At 39.9% G+C, this 16871-nt stretch overlaps 1 protein-coding gene across 5 annotated transcripts in view; it reads left to right on the top strand.

Annotated features, from left to right (window-relative positions):
* rhbdl3 (rhomboid, veinlet-like 3 (Drosophila)) overlaps positions 1-16871 on the top strand; it is a 63029-nt gene that overhangs the window by 37215 nt on the left and 8943 nt on the right. For all 5 annotated transcript variants that reach the window (XM_039782428.1, XM_039782593.1, XM_039782509.1 and 2 more), the window contains 3 exons: positions 5833-6057; positions 6683-6831; positions 16091-16203. In XM_039782428.1, the coding sequence (XP_039638362.1) occupies positions 5833-6057; positions 6683-6831; positions 16091-16203 (487 nt within the window). The remainder of the gene's footprint in view (positions 1-5832; positions 6058-6682; positions 6832-16090; positions 16204-16871) is intronic.

Below are 16871 nucleotides of genomic sequence, written 5' to 3'. Positions count from 1 at the left end.
TGAGGATAGGCTGCTTTTCTCTTTTTAATATCATTGTTAATTAAATATCTTTAGGCTTTTCAAGAGTTAATCAAACAAAAACAGGCAATTTGAAGACACCTCCTTGGGTGGTAGAATAACTGGGAAAAAGCCCTAGATTGAGCACTAAAATTAAAGCATAAAGGTTCTATTGTACAACCAGCAAACAAGCAATAATAACTACAAATCAGGCACTGAAAGTAAGAGTGTTCACCTCCTGTTTCAGGAGTTATTCAAGGCTAAATGTTTGGTGTTATCCACAAGGATTTCTGCTTATGTGAACCCAAACTGAAAAAGCTTGTAAATATGATATGAATATCTCAAGGAATGTAAGGTATGTTAACGCGGCATACTGGACCTTCTAAGTGGCAGACATCAACGGTCTCTAAGATAAAGATCAAAGGGGTCAAAGCAAATATGAGAACTTGAAAGAGAGAGTTATAATTCTCCCAACAAGTTGATTGTCAGTGCCTGGTTTCTGTAGGTACATCTCTATCTCTCTAGCTCTTCTGCCTTCACAGAACGACGGAATGAAGAAGAGTAGAAGGAGAGAAAGACAGAGACAAACTGAGGGTTTTATTTGTTGCGTCATCTCCCTTTTGCACCACAGCTCTTCCATCAATGTGATTGTCTGTAATTGCCTGCTCACTGCTTCGTCACAGTCGGCGTTCAAATCACCGCTCACTCCCTCTCTTTACCTCTTCCTCCCTCAATCTTCTCTCACCCTTTACCGTCTTTCCCGGTCTGTCTTCCTTTGCATAAGCTCTCAGCTTCTTTCTTATCAGTGCCTTTCTCCTTCTTCTTTCTGTCCATCCATCTCATTCTGTCTGACTCTCTCATAAAACGCACTGCGACTCTTCACGGTAGAAGCTGGCTCAGTAATATGTTTATACTTAAAATACCTACAAACAGGTTGAACCGCTCAGTTTTTCCCCCTGTGGGATGAAATTGTGGAACGATCATGATGGATTTGTCCTGGTTCTTACAGATGCGCTCATATATATCCTGCGTGTATGCCTAATACAGTTTTATTTTGCTAGAGATACACTATATTGTCAAAACTATGTAGACACCCCTCCTGTTTCTCACAGTTTGGACTTCTTAGTTACAAGGAAGGGAAATCATAAGGCAATGATGTTTAAGACAATAGTTTGCTTCCAAATTTGTGGCAACAGTTTGGGTTTATTGCATGTTGTTCCCCATCTCTCTCTCTCACCTCGTCCTGTCATCTCTCTCCTGTCAACTATCTAATATAGGCAGGAGTTGCCAAAAAATCCTTTTAAAATAAGGAGTTGAACCTGGCTTAATTTTTACCACAACAAAATACAGGTTCATCTGGCATGTCGCTGCGTTGGCCAATCAAATATGCCTTAGTACAAATTCCTAGTGGATTACTTTGTAGAATAAATGCCATATTTTTTGTAGGGCTGCAGCTATCGATTCTTTTTGTAATTGATTAATCTAGCACTTTATCGATCGATTAATCGATTAATCGGATACATTTTTTTTTGCGTTTTTAAACAACCCAAACTAGGGAAAAAAGCAATATTTTCGGAAAAAGCCACATTTGTATTGCCTACATTGCTTACAATATCATCTCTCAAAAAACTAAACATATTAAGTGCATTTAAGTGCCATATTACATTGTTTTTAAAGATTTCTTTTTCAAATGATATCAACCTCAAACTAAGGCATACATTAAACATACACAAACATTACATTAAGTTGTGCAACTTAACTTTCAGAACTACAAGTTTCAACCTGAGAATGATCTGTATATACAGTTGGCCTATATGTAAATATTAGTTATACTCAACCTATTTTCATTTATATATTTGATTATAATGTCACACAGCTCTGTTACACTTGCTATTAGATCGTTGATCAGCTGTTTCGAGAGAGAGAGAGAGAGAGAGAGAGAGAGAGAGAGAGAGAGAGAGAGAGAGATGCGCAACAATCAGCTGTTTTTCCGAAGGGATAGTCAACGCGTCGGCTCATCAGATCGTGGTCACCACTACGTATTTTCTTGTCTTTGTTTTTGGTAGTTGTTGTGTTTGGTCCATATGACTCTGTGATTTACTTTAGTCGGTCCTCTTCGTGGAATGGATGATTAAGTTAGACGTCGTGTTATTATCGTGGTAAGCTAGTTTGATTTTGCAGCAGACATACTGTACAGAGTTTTAATTACGTTTGAACTGATTCCAAACTTTGGACACTTTCTGTCGTTTTCTCCAGCCTTTCGCTTCTCTTAACCCCCCCACGCTCTGGCATGTGTCGCCAGCAGCAGACTGAGCCGCGTCTGTGCGACAGTAATAATGCTCCGTGCGGAAACACCGTCCGTCAGCGATACAACGTTGGTAACATTGATTTAACGAAGCTTCGAGGCAGTCATTTTGCATCGAGGATTTTTTGTAATCGAATTATTCGAGTTATTCGAGGAATCGTTTCAGCCCTAATTTTTTGTAACACAATTATCAACGCAGCCCCTTACATTTTTTAATTACATTTTTTGCTCCAGCCTTCATCTTCCTCTACTTCCTTCTTCCATCTGTCCTCCTCCATCTCCTTCTCATTCAATCTGTTTTCCCTCTCTGTCTCTTGCTCATGTCTCTCTCCCTTGTCCCTCTCCTCTGACTGTGTTTTCCATTGATCAAACAGTGAAATTGTCTCTTGCTGGACGAACACCCATTTCTCCCCTTTACCTTGCCAATGGGTAAACAGACAGAATGCCATTCCTGCTTTTGTGTCCTACAAAGAGGAGAGGAATTGCAGTCACTTCACACGAAGAATTGACTGTCTTTATGGAGCATGGCTGCCTAAGGGAGGTCTGTGTGTGTGTGTGTGTGTGTGTGTGTGTGTGTGTGTGTGTGTGTGTGTGTGTGTGTGTGTGTGTGTGTGTGTGTGTGTGTGTGTGTGTGTGTGTGTGTGTGTCTCTTTGGTATGCGCTCCAGAAGTGGCCATGGTAACCCATAATCATTTTCCCACAGTTCTCTGTGGCTAACATAAAGGCAGAAATAATTGGCTTTTTCTGAAGTTTATCTCCAAACGGTGATCCATGCAGCGACACTAAAGTCACATTAAACAGTGCCAGAAGAACCATCAGCCAACTGTTCATATAGATATTTTATTATTCTGATATTTTCTCCTAATTGTGTTCTTTTTCCATCTCAGTCAAATTGAAATGAAGTGTAATGTTGTGAAGGTTTACACTGATAAGTATGTCCACTATCTTCAAACGAAAATGTTCCCATTTCTCTCATAAGTCTGTGCTTGTACTTGAATAAACATCAATCACAACTTCAATAAGCAGGCAACACTTTAAAGTTGTAGCTTTTGAAGTGATCCATCTTTATCTTTATCCATCTGCCATTTTTATTATACTTTTAGTGCAGATAGCCACATTACATTTATCTATTTTATCAATATCTGCCCTTGCTGAAAACAATATCACTCACTCATGTTGCCCTAAAATAACATTCGCTAACTGACACATCTGGGCTTCCTGCAGTCTTAGAGACACAGTAGCAGGGTTGAGTTATTGAGTTTGACATAAACAGAGCAGAGTAAGAAAGAGACTGAAGGAGTTAAGTGGGACAGGAGTCATTGCATCGTCATGGAGAAGTTATAAAACACAGCAAGTGTAGTAAAAGGTCCCATGTTGTAAAAAGTAAGATTTCCATGTCTTTTTTTATTATAAAGCAGGTTGAGGTGCTATATAAATTATGTAAAAGTATCAAAATGCTCAATCCACAGAGAAAGGCACACATCCCATATTTAGAAACTGTGCCTTGAAACGAGTTGTCAGGACTTCCGTATGATTGTGATGTCACAACTATACCATTATAGGTAGAAAGTCCCACTACAGTGCCGTTAGAGTCATTCCCCGGCTGCAGAGACGCCGAGAGTGCAGATGGGGAAGAACTGGAAATGCTGACCAATCAGGGTCGACTGGGCTTTTTCGGGAGGGGGGCTTAAAGGGACAGGCGCTAAAATCGAGCGTTTCAGACGGAGGGTAAATACAGGTATATTCAGACAGAAAGTATGCAAAAAAGTTTTTGAACATTTATCGGTGTTTTAACCCCCCAACATCGCACTAGTATTAGGCGATGGTTATGGTTATGGTTATGGTTATGGTTATGGTTATGGTTATGGTTAGGTGCCTTGAAGTCAACGGTCGCAGCACTGCCTGGAAGGAGACGTTGGGGGCTTAAAACACCATCGAGCTTTTTGAACATCAAAGCATGTAGACATGTTCTAGTAGAAACCCAAAATACAAGTATGAACCTGAAAATGAGCATAATGTGGGAACTTTAACTTAATATTTTAATTGATACAAATACCATTCTTGTGTTCATTATTATGAGTATTTGTAATAATTTACAGTTTGATTGTTCCCTCTATAAATATGTTTCTTCTCATATTAATTCCCATAGTGTGTGTAATATAAACTGTAAATATTTATTAAGTATAAATGCTTTGTCAGTAATGCTGAATTGGTTAATAAAATAAAAGCCTACTTCCCAAACCAGCAGATGAAACACTGACATATTATTCTCACTTATTCCTTCTTTTCTTGTTGCCCCTCAAAGAGGTAGAGTTGAGTACATTTTCAACCCTTGCTTTGAGGTGAGAAATGAAGCTCAGCGCAAATTCCTTCAGGAAGACTTCTATTTACTTTGATCACCGCTACTCTTCCTAAAACTATTCAGCTGTTTAGAGGCGTTCACTTTTCAGTAACCCAACCAGAATTAGCCACGAAATTCATGATCCAATCACAGCATGACATCCTGCTTTAAATGTCTTTTCTCCGTTGCGTCAGCTGTCTTTTCAGGCAAATGTGCAACCCTCCTCCTCCCCTTCCACCTCTGGTCTTCGTCAGTCACGGCACCCTGAGTCCCCTTCCGGCAGACCGCTCCTTTGTTCGGTCTTCAGGTTCCTTCTCCATTATCACCAGTGTCTACGCTCCATCGGGGGGGATATGCCTTGGCTCTACCCCTTTAAAATTATTTTATAACGATGGAGTCTAATCTCCAAAGACTCTGTACATTTCATATTATGCCTATGTGCAATAAAGCTTTGCATATCTGCAACAAAGTGTCTCCTGATTCAAATAAACACACGTGCTCACCTGCCTATATGTAGCTTTAATGTGTATGAGTGTGAGCACGTTTGAAAATGAGAAGCCCACGGTTTGAAAAATGTGACACCTCTGCAAAAAAATGATTGCAGTAAATCAAAATAGATGGCGTCATTTCGTCAGGTTTAAAAAAGAAAGAAAGAGACTGACTGGTGGGATCCTCTCTTAATGATAAACTACTTGTGAAGTCCCTGCCCATCAAAAATGGACATATATGTTTGAAAATGACCTGTTTGGTGGTTGCTACGTGATGATACGGGCATTCTGTTGCCATGGCGAGGTGGGAGGGGTCTGTCAGTGTGCTGGACTGAGGAGGATTGGTGTGTGTGTGTGTGTGTGTGTGAGAGAGAGAGAGAGAGAGAGAGAGAGAGAGAGAGAGAGAGAAAGAGTGTTGAGTAGTTTGTGAATGTACCACATGTTAAATAAAACAGGATGGTCATTCATGTTATATATATATATATATATATATATATATATATATATATATATATATATATATATATATATGATAATGTAAAAACATGCTGAGCAATTGATAGTAAAAGCTCTTACCCATCCTCCTCCTTTCTTCCTTTCTGGTCTTCCTTCTCTCTCTGCCTCCCTCTGTCTCCTCTTCCTCCCTACATCTTCCTTTCATCCCTCCATCACCTTCCTCTCTTCCTTCCTCCTTTCTCCAGATGAGTAACAAGCGCTCCAACAGTTTCCGGAGGGCCATCCTGCAGGGGAGCAGGCAGCTAAAAGGTTGCAGTCTCAGAGATGAGGCGGGCTTGGGGCTGTCTCAACGGCTGGTCAGGCACGTCGCCTATGAGACGCTGCCCCGCGAGGTTGACCGCAAGTGGTACTTTGACAGCTACACCTACTGCCCCCCACCCTGGTTCATCCTGGCTATCACCATTGCTGAGGTAAATTGTTTGGGAGCGTGAGACCAATATGTATTCTATAACCTCTCTTATTAAGAGTACGCTGTGGAGCTATGTTTTGACATGCAGGCCAGTACACAAGGAGGGACACATAAGCACTCGAGCATGCCGGGGACAGAGTAAACCGCCCTACCAACTGCAGAAGGTGGCAATGCAAATGTATAGTGCAAGTCACACAACACCAAGAAGATGAATTGTCCGGAGCGATAGTGTATGAAACATTGAGCAAGTAAGAAAATGACTGCAATGCTCTGCAGAAATGTAAATCATTGTAAGTCATTGTGTGCTCATATTAAAGTTTTTGTTTGGTAGAATAACTTCCAAATATCATTATCTTTTTTCAAATTAAGAAAGATTACTTCAATAAATATCATCTCTCAACAGCTTGCTCATACCAGGATTGTTTTTCCTTCCGAGTTCATAATGAAATGTTACTGATAACGCCTGAAGATAAGTTTATGTTCAACTTTTATCTAATTACCAGAGCAATGTGTTCTGATTTATGATGCTGAGCATTATTTCATTGTGTTCATTGTGGTGTGTATATACTGATATCACTAGATCCTAAAATCACACATTCTGTGATTATCTATCTGTGTTCTCCCAGGTGGCCGTGTTCATGTACTATGGGTTCCAGCTGGACCGCTTGGTCCTGCAGGTATCCAGTCCGTCCTTTCTAAAGAGCCCCTTACCTTACCACCCCCAGCTACGAGCCCAGGCCTGGAGGTACCTCAGCTACATTTTCATGCACACTGGGTGAGTTCACATCTTGCTATTTCCAGTATTATTACCCTGAGGAAATGACACATTTCATATCACTTGAATTTCAATCAATCAATCAATAAAAATGTATTTATATAGCACTTTACAAAAACCAGCAGGTATCTAAAGTGCTTAACATCAGAAACACATGTCATACAATTTGTTCACGTCAGTCGTGTAATAAGGGGAGTGTGTGTGACACCATGGGATGGAAATAACAAATTGATAGTTAAACACAAACTAGAGGTATTGCAAACCTATGATGCTTCTGGTGGTTTGGGTTTGTGGCATTTGAAACATTCTGTGAGTCAGAGCTTGTTACATAATGTTTTCATTAACCAAAAATACACAGTGCAATTCATTTCCAGTGAAACACACCAGTGAAAGCAATGATACCCTTTTCAGTCATGAAGGAAAAACGCAGATAAGGAAGAGGACATTGTGAGTTGCTAATAAATCTATGGATGCATTACATAATACTCAGAATTCAGTGGTTGTGAAGTTACAAAACAAAAAAGCAAGTGACAAATATACCTAAAGTATCATGTTCTTAAACAAGTGGTTATTATTGGATTGTTGGTCCGTCCTTCCATCGTATACTGCGGGGGCAGCAGCTCCAGCAGGGGATCCCAAACTTCCCTTTCCCGATTATGGATTATTGGTGTAATGTGTATATACTGTATATAGTGTGTGGAACATTTGTCTCCATAATCACTCTCTTCTACCAAAAGAAACCACTAAATACTGTCAAACACTTGACAGATAACTTAATATAAACTACCATTGTACTTCTTCAGCCTACATCCTCTCCTTTCCTCTCCTCTGCCACAAGCTATTTTATTATGAGATCAGGCCAGGTCATCCAGGTTTAATTAACCTTCTGGGTAAATGTAGTCTCAGGCAATGGTGAGAACTAATAAAATGGTAATTTAATTAGGAGAACCAGGAGGTTCCGGGGAGAGACGGTAGGGATGACAGTATGTGGTTAAAAGATGAGGTAGAAGGAATGAATGGAAGGATAAAAAGGAGGGAGGTGGGATGTTTGCACTCATTACACAGGAACATATTGAAATATTTAGGCCTTAGGGGAAGAGTCTGTATAACAGAGCCTGTGGGAATTATCTTTTGCCTACCAATGTGTGTCCGATTATATGTGTAAATGGTTTATTTATCACTGAAACATCAGTAACATCTAATTGTAAAATCTCACTGTGGTTTTGCAGTCATTGTGAGCTGCTCACTACTCAGTATCTAGGCCTACAGGTTTACAGCCAAGATGGTGGGGATGCAGTAAATGATTCTGAGTTGAATCCTGACAAAACCTGATTATGTGAGGATTAAAGTTCTCTAAATTGCAATATTGCATTGCTTCGTTACAGTTTTGATTGCTAAGACACATTTCTTGAAAGCTGCTCTCCTTTTCTCTAAACCGTGAACACAAAACCCAATTTTCAAGCTACATTCACAAAACCTCAGACTCTTCTTGCAAAACCAAACTTTCACCTCAAAACCGTTCAATCTGTGCTCAAAACTGATTGATGTCAAATCGTGCCCCGAGTCAATCAAAATTAAAAAGACTACTGAACAGTCACTAAACACTACGTAGAAAAATAGAAAACACTATGCTCAGGACATGAAGCTGGAGAAATAAATGTTTATTGTTCACTGTAGGCTAAATTCATGTTGCAAAAAAAAAAATAATTGTGCATTTAGCATTTACAAAAAGACAAAATAGAAATCTTGTGCATTTACACATAGCACTTGTAAAAACAAACAAATCTTATGCGTTTGCCACTTGTGTACAGTAAGCCCATGTAAAAATATAGTACAAAAATATACAAATAAGTGCATTACTCAGCCACAGCATCAGGTCTCCGTACTGGGTCAGGCCACAGGACTTCATCCACATCACAGGCCACATTTTGTCTGGCCAGGCAACAGGGGAAAAAAACCCTGGCATGCCATATCCAGGCTTGGCATGCCTCCACACCTATGTCACCACAGGCAAGTCACATGGCTTGCAGGAGATTTACCCTGGTGTAAGGTTGGCGTTCATATACCTTCCAACGCCATGAGGAGAAGAATTCCTCAATGGGGTTTAGGAAAGGGGAGTACGGTGGAAGGCAAAAATTGATACAACCTTGGTTCATATTGAACCACTCTAACCTGGAGGGCTCTGTGAAAACTCACATTGTCCCAAACAACAACATAGATGGGATGCTCATCCTGCTGCCCTAACAGAGCATCTCGCATGCGATTGAGGAAAATGAGGAGCTGGTGAGTGTTGTAGGGCCCCAGGTTGGCGTGATGGTGGACAACCCCATGATTGCTGATGGCAGCACATTATGTGACATTGCCACCACGCTGCCCAGGAACACCAACGATGGCCAATCACATTACGGCCTCTCCTTCTCCTCTTGGTGAGATTAAACCCAGCTTCATCCATGTAGTTGTATTCATGGGGTCTTTCCATTGCATCCAGTTGAAAAACCCTCTGTAGAAATATATAGTTTTGTAAGGGATACAGAAAAAGGGATTTAGGCCACTACAGTAAATCACTACTTAGAGTAATCAACATTGAATGTGTCTGGATATATGCCAACCTGTACATACTGGAATCTTTGCTCTTTGACTCTGTCAAAGTTGCGATCAAAGGGCACTCTGTATAGCGGTTTCATGCGCAGTCTGTTGCGCTTGAGGACACGATCAACAGTAGAGGCTGACACTGTGGATACCCTCAAAAGTTACATGGTCCTCAATGATCTTCTGCTGAATTTCACTCAGTTTAATGGCATTTTTCTCACGGACCATATCAACAATTAGAGTGTGGGGAGAACATACCTGTCCTCCCACCGCCATGTGGCAGTTTTTCAATTCTACAAAAATATACATGGAATACTAGGCCTACAAACAGTTAGACCAACCCTCCATTACAATACTACAGTACATTGGTACAGTGATGTACTGAAACATATTTACTTACAGTATACTGTCATACAGTATATAGTATGTCATACAGTAATTGCGGTCAACATTTACATACTGTACTATAATGTCAAAAAAAAGGTAATTACCTGTTCTCTTCTCTAAATCTTCGGATTATGGTGGACACAGTGAATCTACTGAGGTTTGGTTGTACCCTTTGTCCAGCCTCCCTCATGCTCATACCATGGACAAGAACATGGTCAATCACAGTAGCTCTGATTTCATCAGATATTACTGTTCTTTGTCTTCGCTGACCACCTCGACCACGAACTCTTCCTCTCAGATTTCTATCCATTGTAGGGCCTCACAAACCAGTGCTCTCTGAACTGGCTTATATGTTCCCTCACATCATTAGCCACAAGTGTGATCAATTTTGAGTTGTTGTGTTCAAGTGGTGACACCAGTGCTTTAATTGTGTTTGACTTTTGTCACCTGTGCTCACCATTATGCAGCACGGGTGCATCACAATGAAAATGTGTTGGCAAGTTGTGTCTAAACGAAAAGTGCTTATGGTTTTGCCAAAAGAGTGATTGATTCAATCAGTGGGTTCAGGCAACTGAGCATTTGGTTCAGACAATAGGGTTTAGTGTTTTAGCAATTGAGAAAAACTGTAAATCCGTATTGAGTGCATTTAAATTGAATTTAGTGGCCTTCATTTCATTTAGTAAAGCAGATTTTGTAGATTTTTGTTTGTGTTTGATGCACACAACTTCAGGAATATGCAGCGCTGATCAAAAATGACTTTCAATAATTCAGGCAGTATAAACATTTCATTACTGAGTAATATTGGATCCTTTGGGGTGATGGCACAGAAGAACATTGGTCATTATATGCTGGCTGGCTTAACCAGTTCAGCTCATTTGCTAATGCTGATACAGGATCCACTGGAGAGACCTTCATTAGAAAGCACACTAAGACACATTCCTCATTAGGGTTGGGTATCGTTTTTTTTTTTTTCGATTCCGGTGCTAAATCGATACTTTTAAAACGGTGCCGGTGCCTAAACGGTGCCTGAACCGGTACTTTTCAATAAAGTTAAAAAAAAAGAAGAAGAAAAAAAAATAAGGGTAGTAAACAACAGTCAGTGACTTGTTTATTGCTAAGGCCATGGTCAAAATTAAAGATTTAATAATAATGTAATAACTATAACAATAACTTATTTCACCAGTAAATTGCTGTTGAACCCCAGATGGGAAAAGGGTATTTTACAATTACTGTGAATGCACCACGAGGCAACCTGTTTTAAGTGAATGCACCGTCTGTGTTGTTTAATTCCAACAACGGCAGCTGCAAGTGAACGCACTGTCTGTGTTGTTTAATTCCGACAACGGCAGCTGCAAGTGAACGCACCGTCTGTGTTGTTTAATTCCATAGACTCCATAGACTATACAGTCTATGTTTAATTCCAACAACGGCAGCTGCAAGTTAACGCACCGTCTGTGTTGTTTAATTCCGACAACGGCAGCTGCAAGTTAACGCACCGTCTGTGTTGTTTCATTCCGACCATATAAACGTACTGTATATCTATGAATTGCGACAACGGCAGCTGCTGCTGCGCTGCAGTGCAGACTGTTACATCCCGCTGTTGAAGTCCTCCACAGTGAAATACAGTCACACTTTACACTGTTTAACGTTAGCTGTCAGCATTTTACCGGTGTTTAATCCAGCTGCTAGCTAAAGGTAGGCTAACGTTACATGCTGTCAGGTGTAGTGTAAAGTCAAGCACCGAAATGAGGCACCGAAACTTTCGTTCTTAGTCGGTCTCGTTACTACCGTTTACGTCGCCCCCGGTTCCCTATTGGCACCGAGTTTCGGTACCCAACCCTATTCCTCATTGTCTTTGTATTCTAAATTGTACAAGGAATTGAAGTTCATGTAATAAATCCCTGGAGGGTAAAGGTGGTGAGCACACACATACAAATGGCACAATTAAATATAAGATTATATTACCCTTTATTATTAGTGCCACAGTGGGGAATATTTTCAGTGTTACAGCAGCAAAGGGGATAGTGCAATAACCACAAACATGAATAAAAATGTAAACAGTAAAAAAGCAGTAAAAAAAAGAAGAAGCCGTAAACAGTAAAAAGCTAAATATAATAATGGTTGAATTCACAGTATTGCACAGACAGAATATTTATATTGATATTGCACAGTTAGGTGTATTGATATTGTACATGAGTGATTTGTCAGTTGTAGGGTTGGGCATCGTTTTGATTTTAACAATTCTAATTCAAATTCCGATTCTTTCTTTCGATTCCGGTTCTTATCAATTCTCGATTCCGATTCTTTGAGGGTGGAGTTGAAATGGGTCACATGCTTATTTCACAGAGGACATTTTGATTTTGATTCAATGGTGGTTTATAATTTTACTGGGCTTTTTCAACGAAAAATAAAGCCACACTTTAGAGTGCCGCTTACTGTGCTCCATGGCTGCAACACAACAAGCGCCTGAAAGTACGCTGGCCACTACGGAAACCAAAACTTGCGCATGTTAAATCTGGAACCGATGATCGGATTCAAAACCAAACTTTACAAACAATTCCAATAAATAAAACCATTCCATTGGAATCGTAATTTTTTAATGCCCAATCCAGTTGTCAGGAGCAGTGTTGGTTGTAAAGTCTGACAGCAGCAGGAAAGGAGGACCTGCGGTATCTCTCCTTCACATAACACAGGGGAAGCAGCCTTTCACTAAAGGAGCTGCCCCTTGCTGTCAGCGTGTCCTGGATGTAGATCCAGACCTGTGTCTTTATTTAGTTATAATTTACTAAAGAGTGACAGAAAACATTTGTGCAAGGATGGAATGACCTTTAACAAAGGTCAAGGTCAAACACACACACACACACACACCAACACACACACACACACACAGACACACACAGACATCTACAAACCATGTAATCCTATCAACAGCTCAGTAGGACTGATCCTTCCCAATTCTCAACACTAAAACAGAGTGTAAATATTGCTGCCAAAACATCCCATAATAGAGCATTATGCAGACTTTATTTTTTTTACCCTCTCTCTCACTCTGTGTCACACACAAAAACTGTGTTAGTAGCAGCTGTGCAAACTTTAGGAAGATTAGCTTCCTGCAAGATTAAACCATGACTCTAAACATTTTGCAGGAAAATATTTCTTTCTAGTTGCATTCTGTCCACCTCTCATTATTCTGAAATGCGGGGCCTACAATAATGAATGATACTGTTTCAGTACATTCTGAGATCATGTTGTTAAGATCGTGTTTCTTTTTTGAGTGCATCACAATATTTTTATCAGTTTGATGCAACTTTCACTGAGTTCAGTGCTTGAATCGTGCCGTAAACCGAACTGATTGTAAAAGTTCAGCTGTAGTTTGGTGAGCAAGTGATAAAAAAAAGGATTAAAACAGTGCTTTTGTTGAGTGCCCTGAAAGTCCATGGTCATCTGGACACAATAGAACCTCTCATGGGTATCCACAGATCTGCCTGACAGTGCAACCCATCCCTTACAGCCTCATTAGCAGTATAGAAATAGATAGCCGCTGTTATCTGGAGTGGAGTTGTCCTTGTGCATTTGGACAGGCCTCTCTCAGCTAATCAATATCCCACATTGTCTCCCTGATCACTGGAACGATCCTCTCTGTCGGCATTGTAGTTGAAGGGGCTGAGGTGTTTCAAACTAAATAGATTATCTGCCTTGTCTTGTTTCTTTCCTGTTTGTGTTGGGGGAATTGTGTGTACATGTGCATGTTTGTTTGTGGGAATGTTTGTATTAATTTCTAGGATATAGAAGTTGAATAAATGAATGCACTGACAGGACACAGCATTCAGCGGTTTGTCAAACTTTTGAATGGGAAAAAAAGAAGAGTCATCTCTGTCTCCTGCTATTCTGTCATCTCTCTTTCAGCAATGTGAAAAATAAATGACAGTATAATTCAGACTGAGCCAGAAAACAGAGAAGGGGAGTGATTGAAGCGAGTAAGAGACAATGATGAAGATTTTGAGAGAGAAAAACAGGGCTGTGACACCCGAATCATGTGTCTGTTCTGCTGACTGAGGTTCGGCTGGAAGGACTTTCTAGCCATGAAGGGCAGTGTGTCTGTGTGTGTGTGTGTGTGTGTGTGTGTGTGTGTGTGTGTGTGTGTGTGTGTGTGTGTGTGTGTGTGTGTGTGTGTGTGAAGAAGAGAGAGAGAGAGAGAGAGAGAGAGAGAGAGAGAGACTGTGTTGAGTAGTTTGTGTGCGTGTGTGTGTCTGTGTGTCTGTGAACAAGCTTAACAGTATGGTCTTGGAGGGAACAGGCAGGTGATAATGTGTTATAATAAAAACTGCACACTCTAAAGTGACTGTTTGAGTCATATCTGTTAAAATCAAACTAAGTATTTGCATAAGGTTTTCCTCTATTATTGCTTTTTAAGTTTTTTTTTTTTTTTTTTACTTGTGCCAATCATCTTGGTTGCCCTTTCCTTTTAAATTATTTCTGGCCATGTTTGCACAGTCAATATAGTTTGATATATCTTGTTTTCCTCCTTTTAGAAGAAGCCATTTGCTGCTATTCATTCAACATTCATTCAAATGTGGAAAATAGCATGAACCCAGAATTTGATTCACAGTTTCTGTTTTATCATCGTATAGTGCCAGAGTTGAGTGTGTTTCCTGTTAATCATCTGACACCTCACCCATGGAGGAAATGGAAGCATGTCGCCCGTTCAGAGTTTATATTATCACATGTCTGTCTTTGGAACATTTTACTGACAGGGGGAACATTTGTTATTTTCAAGCGGCTTGTGATTGCAAGTTTGTACAAAAATCTAAATAGGTGCATCGTGGATTGAACAGACGTACAGGCAGACGTAAAAAGCATAGGTGAATACTGGTTTAGTTTGTGTTTAGTAGCCACATTGAAAACAATAAAAAATGCATAAACAGCATGGTTAGCAATTTAGTTGTAATTTCTGTTCATACTCAAAAGCTGCACACATATAAATGAACCCTGTAATAAAACACTCGTATGCGTAATTTAAAATAATCAAAACTGGCCAGTGCAACCCACCTTTCCTTTACATAAATAAAGACACTTGCACCATAACTTGATGCAAAAAAGGCACAAATTGTTGCAGAAAAATTCACCAGAATGCAGAAAATGATTGTTTGACGTTCAAAATTTAAATTTTACTCAAAAGTGGAGATCTTAACTCCCCTAATGTTGAACCCAAAGTTACGCCCTTGGCAACGCTGATCCTTCCCAATTCTCAAAACCAAAATGGAGTGTAAATATTTACTGTGCTTACTCGCCCACTCTCCGTCTCTCGCTCTGTCTTTATTTTTCTCATTAAAAGTTTCTAAGAATGCATATGAAAACCCTTGCAGAGTTGATTTATTCAAATTACAAAGCAAAAACATTGTATCTTCGGTACTGGTATCTACACTTGATCAACTGAAAATTAATCAGCAACAATTGTGATTACCTATTAGTCATTTCAATTGTTTAATCAAGCAAAAATTGCAAATATTGGTTGGTTGTGAAGATTTGTTACTTTTGTGTGATAAGTATTATTGTATTTAACATCTTTGGGATTGTTGGTTGGACAAAGCAAGACATTTGAAGATGTCGCCTTTGGTTTTCACTTCTTTTTCAACATTTGAAGGACTGAAGTAAATGATTAATAAAATAAAATCAACAGATGAATCAGTAAGAAAAGTATTTTTTAGACGCAGCCCTACAGACAATTTTGGTGTTATATGTCTATGTTTTGAGATCCATCTCTTGAGATTTCTGCTACCAGCTCAATATAACGGTGGTGGTGTTTACAGCATTGAAAACACGTTTTAAATTACAAAAGCAACGTGTCTTTCCTGAAACAGCATGTAGGTTATTCTGAATAATCCATAGAACACAATGTCAAGAGTTTTCATAGGGATTATTCTTCAGTAAAAAGTAGATCTAAGGAAAAACATTCACTGCATGTTCTGTGGATTGTTCCAGGTAACTAGGGCAATGCCTTTGGAAAGACATTGCTGATTCAGTGTTATGTTTCAATACATTGAGCACATAAACAATACTTGATGGGTACTTCTTACACTATTGAGGTACTGTACATTAGTTCATGTTGTTCACTAAATTAAATTGTATTTTACTTTATTTCAGACTTGTATATCATCTTAAGGTTAATAAGGATATTATCAGAATCAACAGCTAACACCAAATTACCATAACTACAACTATCACTTTGTCTCTGATTCACTTTTTTATATTATTATTGTGGCTCATTTTCTTTTTTTTACAGGATTGAACACCTGAGCCTGAACATGGCCATGCAGCTGCTGGTGGGAGTCCCTCTAGAGATGGTCCACGGAGCCCTGCGGATTGGACTGGTCTATGTGTGTGGTGTGCTGGCAGGTGGGCATGTGGTCTCACACACACATGCAACAATTACAATATCGGTCCTTCTCCACTCACTGTATATATTTCCATCTCTTACACACTCCCTACACACTATAGAGTTTTGCCTTTCAACTTTACCGTTGTTCCATCTGCTGTTGTGTGTTTTTCATGCATTCAATGGCCTATTAGGTTGCAGCCAGTGTGTTGGTAGATACTGGTCAATGAGAACATTTAGCGTGTGTGTGTGTGGGTGTGGGTGGGTGTTCAGGACAGATGGCCTTGTGTTTCTGTTTTCCTACTAGACATGGTGGGATGTAGGGGGTATCCCCCTGCATCCCCCTACGGTCATGTACAATAGGGCAGAGCAGAGACATCTCAAATGGAACTCAATCAGAAAAACATGCGCACGCACGCACACACACACACACACACACACACACACACACACACACACACACACACACACACACACACACAGTAATAATGAAATAGGAAGGGGTAGTGTGTGAGGTAGGGATGAAGAGAGAGAGGAGATGGAGGGGAGATGAATTCATAAGTGTTAATAAGCCTGAGAGAGTTTGGAGAGGGGGACCAAGATATGAAAAACATAGAGATGGGAGAAGAGTGGAGGTGAGTAAGATTTAGGAGAAACCGAGTGATTAACTACAAAAGACATTACAGCT

Source organism: Perca fluviatilis, chromosome 1 (genome assembly GCF_010015445.1).
Source record: "Perca fluviatilis chromosome 1, GENO_Pfluv_1.0, whole genome shotgun sequence".
NCBI lineage: Eukaryota > Metazoa > Chordata > Actinopteri > Perciformes > Percidae > Perca > Perca fluviatilis.
Note: the sequence above shows the minus strand (reverse complement) of the source record. Positions and strands in the feature narration are given on the sequence as shown.